Source organism: Branchiostoma belcheri, unplaced genomic scaffold (assembly GCF_001625305.1).
Source record: "Branchiostoma belcheri isolate BF01 breed outbred unplaced genomic scaffold, Haploidv18h27 scaffold2, whole genome shotgun sequence".
Taxonomy (NCBI): domain Eukaryota; kingdom Metazoa; phylum Chordata; class Leptocardii; order Amphioxiformes; family Branchiostomatidae; genus Branchiostoma; species Branchiostoma belcheri.
Window position 1 is genome coordinate 1,875,775 of NW_017803490.1, and position 15,130 is coordinate 1,890,904.

At 43.3% G+C, this 15,130-nt stretch overlaps 3 protein-coding genes across 4 annotated transcripts; all 3 read left to right on the forward strand.

Annotated features, from left to right (window-relative positions):
• Positions 1-721: 721 nt before the first annotated feature.
• On the forward strand, positions 722-4,327 carry LOC109468361 (retinol dehydrogenase 16-like). Its single transcript, XM_019766610.1, has 6 exons — positions 722-814; positions 1,326-1,560; positions 1,887-1,969; positions 2,462-2,643; positions 2,999-3,162; positions 3,627-4,327. The coding sequence occupies exons 1-6, from the start codon at positions 722-724 to the stop codon at positions 3,860-3,862; spliced, it is 993 nt and encodes a 330-aa protein (XP_019622169.1). The 3' UTR covers positions 3,863-4,327.
• A 2,158-nt stretch (positions 4,328-6,485) lies between these two features.
• On the forward strand, positions 6,486-10,765 carry LOC109469031 (retinol dehydrogenase 16-like). Of its 2 annotated transcripts, none has more exons than XM_019767422.1 (6): positions 6,486-6,580; positions 7,203-7,452; positions 7,819-7,901; positions 8,037-8,218; positions 8,677-8,840; positions 9,192-10,765. In XM_019767422.1, the coding sequence occupies exons 1-6, from the start codon at positions 6,488-6,490 to the stop codon at positions 9,425-9,427; spliced, it is 1,008 nt and encodes a 335-aa protein (XP_019622981.1). In that variant the 5' UTR covers positions 6,486-6,487; the 3' UTR covers positions 9,428-10,765. The 2 variants fall into 2 exon arrangements, with proteins under 2 accessions (XP_019622981.1, XP_019622982.1); XM_019767423.1 differs by having other exon boundaries at positions 7,203-7,437.
• Positions 10,766-11,251: 486 nt separating this feature from the next.
• Positions 11,252-14,763, forward strand: LOC109469032 (retinol dehydrogenase 16-like). The gene is made up of 6 exons (XM_019767424.1): positions 11,252-11,346; positions 12,525-12,759; positions 13,090-13,172; positions 13,315-13,502; positions 13,809-13,972; positions 14,464-14,763. Exons 1-6 carry the CDS (start codon positions 11,254-11,256, stop codon positions 14,697-14,699), a joined length of 999 nt encoding a protein of 332 aa, XP_019622983.1. The 5' UTR covers positions 11,252-11,253; the 3' UTR covers positions 14,700-14,763.
• The last annotated feature ends 367 nt before the right edge of the window (positions 14,764-15,130 follow it).

Here is a 15,130-nt window from a genome sequence, read left to right on the forward strand (position 1 = left end):
TGACTGAGAAAGATTAAAATGTGCCATTTTTTCCTTTTGATTCGTCCAGTTCAATTTGGCTTGATGGTGGATTTATTCTATCAACTGTGATAGATTTGCAAATAAGTAAAGACGACATAGTCGCCTGACCCGGAAGTGAATTCTGTGAAGGGTGTTGCCTTATACTGGAACTGAACAAGTACCCTAGCAAGTCACAGGTCATGGACGATTCAGAAAGGCTACTAACGCAGCACACCTATTAAACTACATTGTATCAGTGTTGACGCCCAAGTCACTGTCTGCCACGTCTTGTCTGCCGTATATACTCTTCACAGACAGTGATTCAACTATAAGAGACGACGTCGTTGACATTTTTTTGACGTGAACGAATTTAAGGTACGTGAGGATGTTGCATGTTGTTTATATTTGTATAGTACAGTACTAGATACTAGTGCACTGTGGACATACAACCCAGACGATTCGTACCAAATGCTAGACAAGGTCACACAGACAAGAATTTGAAGAAAGAACATGTCTTTTTTTTGTACAGTAGACAACAGGAATCTTGAAAACTTCGTGACCAGTTTGGTTGGGCCAACTAGTCTAGAATCTACATGTTCAAAATTGGGTACAAAGTTATGAAAACGAAAAATATGACCTTGAAACGTGAACAGATCTCAGTGATAACCACTGTCAGGAGGCCGCCATGTTAAATTATTCCCAATTTCGTACCCAGGAAAACATGGAGGTCTTGACGTTACTTGAGATCACGGCTGTTCTGTGGGTGACGTATTTGGCGGTGACTTGGTGGTTGGAGAGAGGCCGTCTGTCACAGGTTAGTAACAACGTCAACAGAGCGACACACTTTGTTTTTAACACTAATTTACGGTGTTTACTAATCTTCAAGCAGATCTTTTGGTGGGGGTAAGACAGTATTAAATTGGACAGTCTGTATCCATTTCCCACTTCGATACAGACTGGCCAATTTGATACTGTCTTAGCTCCACCAAAAGATCTGCTTGGAGATTAGGTGTTTACCACAATTTGGCACCAGCAGGCTTAGTGGGTGTGACCTCCAGGGTGAATTGATGTCCCTGCCCTCGGGAGAGACACTTTTGGCACGTGTGCAAGGTCGAACAACTAGGCCTGGCTGGCCTTGTCCTGGATCTACTTTTTAGAACACGATCTAGGATTAGCACAAATGTACTACTTGTTTACCCTTGCAGAAAAGGTGAATTGTCATACAACCATTTGGCTACTGTTGTAGATGTCTGTGACGTAGAAAAATTAAGATTGTTCACTGAAGAATTGTCCGACAACCTTTTAAATATTTTTGGTCCGTGTAGCTGACCGACAAGACCGTCCTCATCACGGGGTGTGACACCGGCTTCGGGAACCTCCTGGCCCGGCGGCTGGACCAGCTCGGCCTGCGGGTGTTCGCGGGCTGTCTGACCGAGGCCGGCGTGGCGGAGTTACGGCAGGACTGCTCCGAACGGCTGCAGCCGATCCAGATGGACGTCACCAAAACGGACAGCGTGCAGGATGCCTTCAGATTGGTGAAGCAAGCTGTGGGGAGTAAAGGTTTGAGCAAGAAGGTTTAATTTTGGGCCCTCTGCTATTCAAGTCAAAAGGATGTACTACATCAAAGACAAGTATAGTGCTCTCCAAGCAGAGGATGGTGGGGAAGTTTGTGGTCTTTCTTTCTATTCCCCTTTTTTGTCTCTATAAAGGTTACAAACTTCCCCACCTACCTCTACTTGGAGAGAAAAGTATACAGCCTACATACTTCCAAGTATACAGCCACTGAAAATAATTTGTTTGTAACGTTCCTTGTAAGTAAATAATACTGTTCCTGAAATGATTTTCTTCTCAACTTAAGGTAATGATGAGCTATGTGAACTTCCTAGGTCTGTGGGGGCTGGTGAATAATGCAGGTATTCTCGGTCTTGCAGCATCACCAGTGGAATGGGCAACCCTGGACGATTATCAGGTAAGGCTCAGGTCAAGGCTAATATTAGTACTAATAGTCATAGGAGCTATCATAAAAGCTCATCTGTGTTGGTAGTTGTACATGTTTAGAGTTAAAACTTTAGATCCAACACAAAAAGTTCTCTCACCTAGAGCTTTCGACCAGTCACTCTGGTCTTCCTCAGTAGACTGACCCAGTGAGGCGTGTTCACTTAATTAACCGCGACGGGGGCCGATATCGTCTACCAAATACCTTTGACCCAGTGTTGACGTCACACTTCAAAGAAGCCACGTGACAAGCCTCACTGGGTCAGTCTACTGAGGAAGACCAGAGTGACTGGTCGAAAGCTCTTGGTGAGAGAACTTCTTTGTGTTGGATCTAAAGTTTTAACTCTAAACATTAGTAGGAACTTTTGTCTACATATTTAAACGACTGTGACTCACACAAGACAAGAATACATACTTTGTAGTTCTTTCCCTTCATCATTGCTGTGCGCTTTTCCCCCAAAATCAGGCCGTCCTGAACGTGAACTTGCTGGGGATGATTGACGTCATCAAGACATTTCTCCCGCTCCTCAAGAAGTCACGTGGTCGGATCGTCAACGTCGCAAGTGGTGCCGGGAGAGTGGCCATGCCACATGGCGCGCCTTACTCCGTGTCTAAATATGGTGTGGAGGCGTTTTCTGACTCTCTCAGGTGAAAAAAAGTAGATTTTCACACATTTCCTGAACTATCAGTATCAGTTCTGAAACGATCTTATGATTGTATTGTGTCCACAAACAAAGGTTTGAAAGGGAGAAGGCAAAGAAACGCTTCTCAGAAATGAAGCTTATTGCTACATTCTTAGAAAATAAAGTTTCCCTTAGTGAAGGTTAGACATCCAGGTAATAAGATACGCAAACAGTTACTCAAGCAACTGGATATGATATTCCAAAATCATGTCCAGTTGCTTGAGTAACTGTTTTTTTTTACGCAAACCTTCCTGTGGTGACAAAATACTATAGTCGACGGGTATATCATACCGTTTTTTCAACCTTATATGCATGCCTAGACGAGGTATGAGATGCTTTGGCATCAAAGTCCACATCATCGAGCCTGGTTTCTTCCGGACCCCAATCAACAACCAGGAGAACCTCCTGCGCCGCCTGGACCAGACCTGGCAGCGGCAGAGTCCGGAGACAAAGACTGAGTACGGAGAGGAGTTCTTACAAGCCGGTATGTTATCCAGACACGGTACTACATGTTTTCTTACACTGTTATACAACACAAGATAATACATTTGTAGTGCATTATGTCCATCGGTCTTCATCAAGAATGAATGACCAACTGTTCTGGCGCGCACTGATCTTCGGGATGTGTGACGTCAGGTGTAGGTCAAAGGTGGCCTGAAGCCGATACCGGCCGCCAACCATGGGTTTATAACTGAAACTGATGTAAACCTGCATGCTCTGAGGTGATTGTCGCGCATCTTCTGCTTGCATGTTCTCAGCTAGAGCTTTCAGCCACTCTGGGCTTCTTCAATAGACTGACCCAGTGAGACTTGTCACGTGACTTATCTGAAGCGTGACGTCAACACTGGGTCAAAGGTATCTGGTAACAGATAATTTTATTTTGGCATTTGGATACATTTAAAAGACGGAATTGGACTTTATAAAAGTAAATGCGTTTTTTCTTGACAGCAAAGGACAGTATAGTGGCTGCAGATCGTTTCATGCAAGATGCAGTTGCCGTTGTGGACGCGATGGAGCATGCGCTGTGCGCTACCCACCCCCGGAGCCGTTACGTGGTTGGTTGGGACGTCCGTTTCTTGTTTATGCCGGTTTCCTGGCTGCCAACAGACCTGGGCGATCTGGCCTTACGGCTGGTGGCACCGGAAATGACGCCTACACCGGCCTCCTGTAAGGCTGGACAGTAGTGTGCAAAAGGAGACATGTAACTTTGCCTACTACCCAGAACGTACTAGTGATTAGTCTTGAAGTACATACAGTTAGAACTGGATAGAGCTCAAGTTGAAGTTAGTTTACATTGTTAAAATGTATATCTATTGTACCAAATAAGAGTCAGGGGTTGTGGTACATGAAAATATCAATAAATATCTATCAATAAAGTTTAGATTACATTGAGAGGGTGTCGGCGAGAAGGTCAGCGCACTACACTAGCTGACAGAATTGAAATGTGTTTATAGACTCATCTTTTGAATTGAGGTGCTAAAAAGTGTCTTTATTTTGTCGTATTTAAAGGATCCAGTTTGACGTATATATGCGTTTTTTTAAGGTAGTTTGCGTCTTTAAGGTTTTCTTTGTCAATTTTTATACACTGATAAACAGTCTATATGGAGCATTCCAAATTGCCAGACATTGAATAGAAACAACTGAATACACAGGCGATCGTGATTTTGTTTCTCCACAGACGGTGGTGGTGATTAAAGTATATATTCAATAAATTCTATGTTGAACGTAACGGGTTGCTGTTCTTGTCGCATTGGTTAAGATCAATCCAACCAACTCAATCCAACAGCCACCTGACGTTAGATGACTTTGAGTTGGCAACCTGCATGCACATGTACACTAATGTTGGGCACCGACTGTGATAGAACTTTAGCCTGGTACCATCCGGATTTTCGCTCCGCACGCAACGCTCGAAAAAAAATCACTCTAATTTTTTCGAGCGTTGCGGAGCGAAAGTCCGGATGGTACCCAGGCTAATAGAACTTCCAAGAACTGAACAATCTGGCTGTCAATTGTGACACTATGTAATTCATACTGAGAAAACGCATCATTTTCTTCTGCTTGGCATGTGTTTAAATTTTAGCTTCAATACTCGGCATCAACTGTAAAGAAATACAAAGAACTGAACAATCTGGCTGTCAATTGTGACACTATGTAATTCATACTGAGCAAACGCAGCATTTCTTTTTCTTGACATGTGTTTAGCTTTAGCAATAATGTTGCGCATTGACTGTGATAGAACTAAACTGAACACGACATGTTCACCTGACCCGGAACTGAACCCTGCAAAGGTGTAACCTTACGTAATAAGTACCCTGGCATGAGGCAGTTTAAGGCAGACTATCGCAGGTGGTACATATTAACCAATCGGTGCTGAATTGCAACGTCGAATTCCTCCGAAGTTCAAAGCAACGGGCCTTTTGTTGGCAAATTGCCACAAGCCATTGGTAAAAGCAAAGGCTTGTGGCAATTTGCCAACATCCGTAGATACGTGTACCAAGTACACGTCAACAAGTATGTTTTCGTCGATGGCTTTTATAAAGCAACTTTCCGATCACAATGCTAGAACTCCAGAAGAGAAAGAGAAATTATTTTCAGATATGTGACAGTAATACCATGTTCACAACCAGTGTATTTCAAGTGAAAAATAAGTACTGACGTTTGTTTCTAGCTCTCAATTAACAACGAAACCTGGCATCAATGTTAATTGCAATAAACTAAGGCTAATAAAGTAATTTGATCTATTTCAAGTGCTGCCCTTCGGATCCGATTCCAGACTAATGTTATTTTCGTCGATGCAACTATCTAATGATACGTTTGTGATAATGTTGTCAATTGTGACACTATATAATGTATACTGACTGAGAAAGATTACGATGTGGCATTTCTTCTCGTTTTGATGCATCTAATTCAATTAATTAGGTCTGGGTGGTGAATTTATACTATCAACTGTGATAGATTTACAATACAAAGAACTAATGGGTACATGTTCACTTGACCCGGAAGTGAATTCTGTAAAGGCTGTTGCCTTATACTGGAACTGAACAAGTACCCTAGCACTTCACAGTTCACCAACGTTTCAGGAAGACTACTAGCGCAGCACACCTATTAAACGGACAGTGTCGACGTCCAAGTCGCTCTGCCATGTCTACAGTATCATTGTTAACCTCTTCACTGACGGTGATTCAACAATAAGAGAGGACGTCTTCAACATTTTTTGGACGTGAACGAATTTACGGTACGTGATGATGTTCCATGTTGTTTATATTTGTACAGTATAGTACTAGTGCACTGTGGACATACATGTACAACTCAGACGATTTGTAGAGAATGCTAAGACAAGAAAGAACATGGCTTTTCTGTACAGTACACAACAGGAATCTTGGAAATTACGTCACTGACCAGTTTCTGTATCTGTATCTGTATAGCCGGTATAACCGCCTTTCGGCGTAACACACCAGATTCGCAGGCACGCGGCGCGGCGGCAGCTGGCTATATTACACCGATCGACTTGTTACACCTAACCCTTGAACTTCTAGCTCTAGACATTGTTTAAAGCTATCTATTGACAATGCCCCTACTGTACTCGGTGACAATGAGTTCCACTCTGCGATAGTTCTAGGAAAGAATGAAGAATGTTTGATTTGGCTAACTACTCGAGAATCTATATGTTTCAAAATGGGGTTCAAAGTGATCAAAACAAAGAAATATGACCTTGAAACGTTAACAGATCTCAGTTATAACTGCTGTAAGTAGGAGGCCGCCATGTTTTAATCCCCCCCCCCCGACCCCCATCTTGTTCCCAGGAAAATATGGAGGTGTTGACGTTACTTGAGATCACGGCTGTTCTGTGGGTGACGTATTTGGTGGTGACTTGGTGGCTGGAGAGAGGACGTCTGTCACAGGTTAGTTACAACGTTAATAGAGCGATTCACTTTGTTCTTATGACTTATATACGCTATCTACCACAATACAATTTGGCACCAGCTTGCTTATTGGGTGTGATCTTGACCTCTAGGGTGAACTGATGTTTCTGTCCTCGGGAGAGACACTTCTGGCAAGTGTATAAGGTCAAATAACTTGACCTTGGTCTCGTGTTAACACGATATAGAGTTAACACGTTAAGGGAGGAAGTAAATGTACTACTTGTTTATTCCTGCAGAAACTTTGAGAGGTCGATTGGCATTGTTATGCAACTACATGCATTTGGCTATTGTTTCAGATATCTATGACTTAGCTGTGACGTGATTTCATCACATATAGATACTAGAATACTGTGTTCGTATAAAACCAGCTGTATACAATTCAAATTACATGTAGCTTGGATGCCAGACCCACAGCACATTAGTCCCAAAAGTTGTGCCTCGCACACTAGATAACTTTGGCCTAGTGTGCTATGGGTCTGGCATCCAGGCCAAATACAAATGTCTCAAACCAATAATGGGAAACGGATATATCTATAAACTAGGGGGAAATTACTATTCATACATTGGAGAAGCGTCTGACAAATTCTGTTGGTCCGTGTAGCTGACCGACAAGACCGTCCTGATCACGGGGTGTGACACCGGCTTCGGGAACCTCCTGGCCCGGCGGCTGGACCAGCTCGGCCTGCGGGTGTTCGCGGGCTGTCTGACCGAGGCCGGCGTGGCGGAGTTACGGCAGGCCTGCTCCGAACGGCTGCAGCCGATCCAGATGGACGTCACCAAAACGGACAGCGTACAGGATGCCTTCAGATTGGTGGAGCAAGCTGTGGGGAGTAAAGGTTTAAGCAAGACCTGTACTGAAATGATTTTCTTCGAATTCTAAACTAAAGACACTTAGTAACTAAAAAGGCTACATTTGCAAAGTGAAAGAGCCTTCACATTATCTAGAGGAACAAACTACCGATCTGTTTATTCTTACTCATTAATCTACTTACTCAAACACATTCAAATGATGACCAACCTCTGTCTTGCAATTTGCAACAAAATGTTACCCAACACCACAACGTGTCTGCTACAGCACCAGTCACCATGGTGACAGACGTCTGGTCCAGGTCATTGACCTTAGTTGTTAGAAACAGAAGAAGAAACAGGGCAAAATAATATGTTTTCTTCTGCGAAGATTAACAAAATAATAATCGTAAGCTATGTGATTTTCCCAGGTTTGTGGGGGCTGGTGAACAACGCAGGTATTCTGGGTGTTATGGGAGGAACTATGGAATGGGCTACCCTGGAAGATTATCAGGTTTGTTTCCAAGAACTGTGAGCATTTGTTACCTAACCTTGTTACACCAACCTGGGACTCCTTTTTTTAAAGACAAAAATACATACTCTGTTGCTCCATGATGTTATTTTTCTTTTGTGCTTTTCGCACCATCAGGCCGTCCTGAGCGTGAACTTGCTGGGGATGATTGACGTCACCAAGACATTTCTCCCGCTTATCAAGAAATCACGTGGCCGGATCGTCAACGTCGCAAGTGGTGTTGGGAGACTGGCCATGCCACAAGGCGCACCTTACACCGTGTCTAAATATGGCGTGGAGGCGTTTTCTGACTGCCTGAGGTAAGTTTAGCTTTAAACCCATTTCCAAAGTTTCAGAACAAGCTGATAGGGTGACAAGCCCACACCAATTATTCCTGTCACCAAAAATCAAGATCGTAGCATATCTTGAACAAAAGATTTAAAAAAACGGACGTTCTGCTGTAGTGCTAAGGTCATCCGACAGAAGGCCTACATTTGACTTTGACCTTCGTCTTCCCAAGACCTACCCACATACCAAATATCACTTTCACATCAAATATCAAGACTTTCTTAAGTTACTAGTATGCTGACCAGAAATTGACTACGATTTATTCAGCCTGCAAAAAGAGTCTGGTGGAGACTAGAGACACAAACAGACCAAACACAATACTTCTGCTTTTCATGGAGGTAATAATTTACTTTTTGGTACATTTTGCTGAGCCAATTTTTTTAATCTCTGCTAATAAAACATGAGGTTGCTATCTTGTACACATGTGTAGACGGGCTATGAGATGCTTTGGCATCAAAGTCCACATCATCGAGCCTGGGTTCTTCCGGACCCCAATCAACAACCAGGAGAACCTCCTGCGTCGCCTAGACCAGACCTGGCAGCGGCAGAGTCCGGAGACCAAGACTGAGTACGGAGAGGAGTTCCTACAAGCCGGTCAGTTATAGTCGAACACCAATACATTATAATTATTTCCTCTTTATTTTTTGTTTTACTGTTGTACCCACCAGAAGGCCCATTTTCGAACTTGACATTCGTTTTCGTTAACCCTAACCACCCACTAATTTTGAACTTAACTGTTAGTAGTATTTCGTGTTTTCTTACTGCAGCTTTTATACAACACAAAGGAAAAGACACATCGTGTCTTTAGCCATTTTTGCAGGACTTTTACTGTCTTAACGCGCAATGATCTTCGAGATGTGTGACGTCAAGTGTGAGTCAAAGCTAACCGGTTTTAACGTGCAATGTTTCGTTTTGTTTTGTTTTGTTTTGTTTTGTTTGTAACAGCGAAGGACGGTATAGTGGCTTCAGAACGTTTCATGGAAGATCCGGTTCTCGTTGTGGACGCGATGGATCACGCGCTCTGCGCTACCCACCCCCGGAGCCGTTACGTGGTTGGTTGGGACGTCCGTTTCATGTTTATGCCGATCTCCTGGCTGCCAACAGACCTGGGCGATCTGGCCTTACGGCTTGTGGAACCGGAAACCGCACTTACGCCGGTCTGTTGTAAAGATGGAAAATAGTTACACAGTAACTTTAGCATACAGTCAGAAGTAGGATATGGTTTTGAAAGTTCATCTGTGTTGGTAGTTACATGTTTAGAGTTAAAACTTTTGGTCCAACACAAAAGAGTTCTCTCACTTAGAGCTTTCGACCAGTCACTCTGGTCTTCCACAAGTAGACTGACCCAGTGGAGCTTGTCACGTGGCTTCTTTGAAGTGTGACGTATATGGCCTCCTTCACCCCTCTCAAGAAACAGTCTTGTTCTGGTTTTGAAACAAGTTTACATCGTCAAAATCTTTATCATGTACATCACATAAGGTCGACAGAGAGACTGTGAGACGACATTCAATGGATTTCACATTAGTTTGCTGAGATCTGGTGTTCTCCAAAGTGTCTGTGACAACTTATTATACACTAGTATAGCAAGTAGTCTATCTGAAGCATTTTAACAGTACAAGGAGGGTAATTCGACATGTGCGACGACAGAAAACATAAAAACGCAAGCGATCGCGATTTTGTTTCTCCAAAGAAGGTACCCAAGATGGTGATTTAAATGTCAATAAAGTCAATGTTTAGCGTTTAGGGTTGCTGTACTTTTCCTACCTTCGTATCCATTGGTTAAGATTAATCCAAACAACTCAGTGCAATCAGACGTTAGATGACTTTGAGTTGGCAACCTGCATATGTACTGTACACTAATGTTGGGCACCGACTGTGATAGATCTTCCAAGAACTGAACAATTTAGCTGTCAATTGTGACACTATGTAATTCATACTGAGAAAATGCAGCATTTTTTTCTCCTTGACATGTACATATGTTTAACTTTAGCAACAATGTTGGGCAACAACTGTGATAGATCTTCCGAGAACTGAACAATCTGGCTGTCAATTGTGACATTATGTAATTCATGCTGAGAAAATGCATCATTTCTTCTCCTTGATATATGTTTAACTTTAGCAACAATGCTGGGCATTGAACATGATAGATCTACAAAGAACTGAACAATCTGACTGTCAATTGTGACACTATGTAATTCATACAGAGCAAATGCGGCATTTCTTCTCTTTGACACGTGTTTAACTTTAGCAACAATGCTGGGCATTGACTGTGATAAATCTACCAAGAACTGAACACGACATGTTCACCTGACCCGGAACTGAACCCTGCAAAGGTGTAACCTTACGTAATAAGTACCCTGGCATGAGGCGGTTTAAGGCAGACTATCGCAGGTGGTACATATTAACCTGTAGGTGGTGAAAGCCAAGTCTCTGTCTTCCACGTCCGCAGTATAAATTCTTCACAGACAGTGAGACAAAACGGTCAGAGACAACGTCGAAATTCTCTTTCCGTGGACGAATTGAAGGTGAGTTGCATACTGTTACCTTTGTAATCTTTTTATACGTTCCTTTTCAATTGTAATACATGTATGTATGTATATATGAATGCAATGTCTAGACCACAGGAAGAATAGCCTCTAATGAGGCTAATTGTGAATCTAGATAAAACTCAAACTCAAGTATATAAAAAGTGTTTATATTTATACACATTATAGTGCACTGTTGATATGAAGGTCAAAACGTTCTAATTGCAAGACAAGGTTACCAGACAAAGAAAAGAACAGTTGACAACAGAATTCTTGATAACAAGTCAAGCGTAGAAACTTCGTGATATCCAGTTCGTTTGGGTAGTAACTTAATCGTTACTGCATGCGAATTTACATGTTAAAAAATGGGATTCAATGTTATCAAAGCATGCAGAATATGATCTTGAAAGAATCTATAACGACTATAAGTAGGCAGGGGGTCGCCATATTTTAATTCTCAACAATCTCTTACCCAGGAAAATATGGAGGTCTTGACGTTACTTGAGATCGTGGCTGTTCTGTGGGTGACGTATTTGGTGGTGACTTGGTGGTTGGAGAGAGGACGTCTGTCACAGGTTAGTACAACAAATCTTTGTTCCCTTCACTAAAATATTTGTTGTTTGCTACCATTTTTGGCACCAAATATGGCTTCTTGGGTGTGAACCAATTTTATGCCCTCTGGGCAAATATGCAAGGTTAACAGCTATGCCCTGGGTTGCCTGGTGTCCAAATGTGACAGGTCTGAATGTAGTTTATCATTTCAGAAAAGGTCCATTGACATACAGCCATTTGTCATTTCTCTATGACTTTATTATTTGACGGATAAAATCGATGTTTCCCCACTTTACACACCTAAGTAATACAGACAAATTCACATTTTAATGAACTTAGACAAACCCCCGATCCTTAAACTTGTTGTATCTTTTCAACATCACAGAGAAGCGAAGAGAAGTCGAAATTATGTAATAGACTGTAGTGCTAGTACTAGATTGATCTTGTTGTGTATATATTTGTGTATTCAAGTTAACCTTTGTACCTAACCCAGTGGGTATGTTTGTACAATAAAGGTCTTCATTCATTCATTATTTAGGGTGATTTAGCCATACATAGATGGCTAAATCCATGTGAAACCTGTTACATGTATATGCACTTCAAAATGTGGGGTCGTGTGGCGCAGTCGGTAGCGCGTTCGTGCTCACACGGGTTCGTGGGTTCGAATCCTGCCCATGTCACCGATCCTGTGCCCTTGTGCCACTTTACACGACTTTCCTCACTTCACTCAGGTGGAAATGAGTACCTAGCTTCGGTTAGGGACGTCCCGTTAAATAGAGGTCCCGTGTTTGGGGAGACCCACACCCCACGCGCGTTAAAGAACCCACCGCACTTATCGAAAAGATAAATGCGGAACCACTCACACCACTTCCCGGTGGTGTAAGGCAATGACATCACCGTACTACAGTCCGGTCTTACGCAGCTTGTACATATACGTACATGTCAGTACAGTCCGGTCTTACGCAGCTTGTACATATACGTACATGTCAGTACAGTCCGGTCTTACGCAGCTTGTACATATGCGTAAATGTACGGTGTGTTACGCCTAAAGGCGGTTTACCGCTTATGCGAAACAAACAAACAAAATATATGTTCCAAAATAGCCATCTATATTGAAAATTAAGATAGTGTCTAGCCCTTGTCCAGGTGACTATTCCGTGCATTGGATTCTAGTGTCTCAGTCTCTTTCTTGTCCGTGTAGCTGACCGACAAGACCGTCCTCATCACGGGGTGTGACACCGGCTTTGGGAACCTCCTGGCCCGGCGGCTGGACCAGCTCGGCCTGCGGGTGTTCGCGGGCTGTCTGACCGAGGCCGGCGTGGCGGAGTTACGGCAGGACTGCTCCGAACGGCTGCAGCCGATCCAGATGGACGTCACCAAAACGGACAGCGTACAGGATGCCTTCAGGGTGGTGAAGCAAGCTGTGGGGAGTAAAGGTAAAACCGTTCAACTTCGAATCCTTCGCTAAACACATCTCTCACACTCTCTCTCCCTTTCTCTCTCTCTCTCTCTCTCTCTCTCTCTCACACACACACACACACACACACACACTCTTGCTATCTATCTCTAGTTCTGTAATACTACTATATAGACCTGATCTATAGTGCTAGTTCTGTAATATAGATATATATCATATTGCTCTTACCTATTTTTAGATAAAAGTGGAAACCACTGAAGAATTTGGCCTGTGTGTATCGTGTCAGTTTCCTGTCCTGTAAGTAGAATTACTGTTCCTGTTTTCCTCCAAAGTTTTGTGTATTTCCCAGGTTTGTGGGGGCTGGTCAACAACGCGGGTATTCTGGGTGTTATCACTGGAACTATGGAATGGGCCACCCTGGAAGATTATCAGGTTTGTATCCAAGAATTATAGACGCCTTTGTCGTCTTTGTTACGTATATATTGAACTGCTGTGACTAGAAAAAAACAGAATACAGGTTGTGACGTACTTTGATTTCATCTTTCTCTTTCATTTGTGCGTTTCCCACAATCAGGCCGTCCTGAACGTGAACTTGCTGGGGATGATTGACGTCACCAAGACATTTCTCCCGCTTCTCAAGAAGTCACGTGGCCGGATCGTCAACGTCGCAAGTGGTGCCGGGAGAATAGCCTTGCCGAATGCGTATGGCGGACCTTACGCTGTGTCTAAATATGGCGCGGAGGCGTTTTCCGACTCTCTGAGGTAAAAACTAGCTTTTCACACATTTTCTTGACTCTCATATCAGTTTTAAGCCGATTTTAGGACTATGTCATGTCCACCAAAGCTTGAATGAAGAAGCTTCTTAAAAATGAGTCGTTTTGCCAAAGAAAGTTCTGAATCGATTGTACCTTGCCCACAAAGTTTCAAAGGCAAAGGAACGCTTCTCAGAAATGATTTTTTGTACATTCTGAGAAAATAAAGTTTCCTTTTAAATTTAGTACATCTGGTAACAAAATACTACCTCCAACTGTTAATACTATTTACAACAGTGTATACTTGCCTATATAGACGGGCTATGAGATGCTTTGGCATCAAAGTCCACATCATCGAGCCTGGGTTCTTCCGGACCCCAATCAACAGCCAGGAGAACCTCCTGCGGCGCCTGGACCAGACCTGGCAGCGGCAGAGTCTGGAGACCAAGACTGAGTACGGAGAAGGGTTCCTACAAGCCAGTAAGTTATAGTCAAACACCTTTTCTTTTGCTTTCCTTTTTTGATTTACAGCATTTACTGTTGTGCCTGCCAAGAGACCCATTTTTGAACTTGAACTTCGATTTCATTAACTCTACCCGCCTACTAATTTTTTTCACGATCAATTCAAAGCATTTTGAGTTATCTTGCTAACAAAAAAAAAATACAACAAGCAAACAACAAACCCCAAAGGTCCGCTGTGGTGACCCAGGGACCTCCGACAAGGCCTATTTTTGAACTTGACCATCATCTCCCAAACAGTAACTTGCCTATGAAAAATCATAAACATCCATTCATGCCTTTAAGGGGTATGCCGCATAAAGCCCCAGTTACCACACCATACTTAAACCGATTGCTGAACCTTCCAGCGAAGGTAAAAGTACAAATTAACAGATGATCTTCTTTTCTACGTGGAAAATGGGACTACCTACAAGGAAATCTATACGAATGTTTTGTGTTTTTTTTATTAACAGCAAAAGACGCCATAGTGGCTGCAGATCGTTCCATGCAAGATCCAGTTGCCGTTCTGGACGCACTGGAGCACGCGCTGTGCGCTACCCACCCCCGGAGCCGTTACGTGGTTGGTTGGGACGCCCGTTACGTGTTTATGCCGATTTCCTGGCTGCCAACAGACCTGGGCGATCTGGCCTTACGGCTGGTGGCACCGGAAATAACGCCTACACCGGCTTGTTGTAAGGGTGGACATTAGCATACCCTGGAAGCCAAACTCGTTTCGGGCCGACAGCCGTTCCCTTCGGCAGCCAAGAGCCCTTCGCCCGCCTGTCTAAATTACCGCTAGCCCAGGGTGAGTTTGGCTGGCAGGGCCGTATGATACTTAGTACTCCCCACGGGCTCAACTCCACCGCAGCGGTAATTTAGATCGGCGGGCGAAGGGCTTCTGGCTGCCGAAGGAAACGTTTAGTGGCCCGTAAACTTGTCTGGCACCCAGGGTAACATCAGCATAGTGCAGTGTAAAACTTTTGGCGAATATTTAAACAATACACGCAACAGAAAGTTTGCTACTTTGGGTAAATTTCGAATCGCCCTGTCTCTCCATCATACCGGTAAAGATCTTGTCTTGGAGTTCTCTTTTCACGTGACTTGATGTGGATTATCACGTGACAACAGACCGTCATGGCT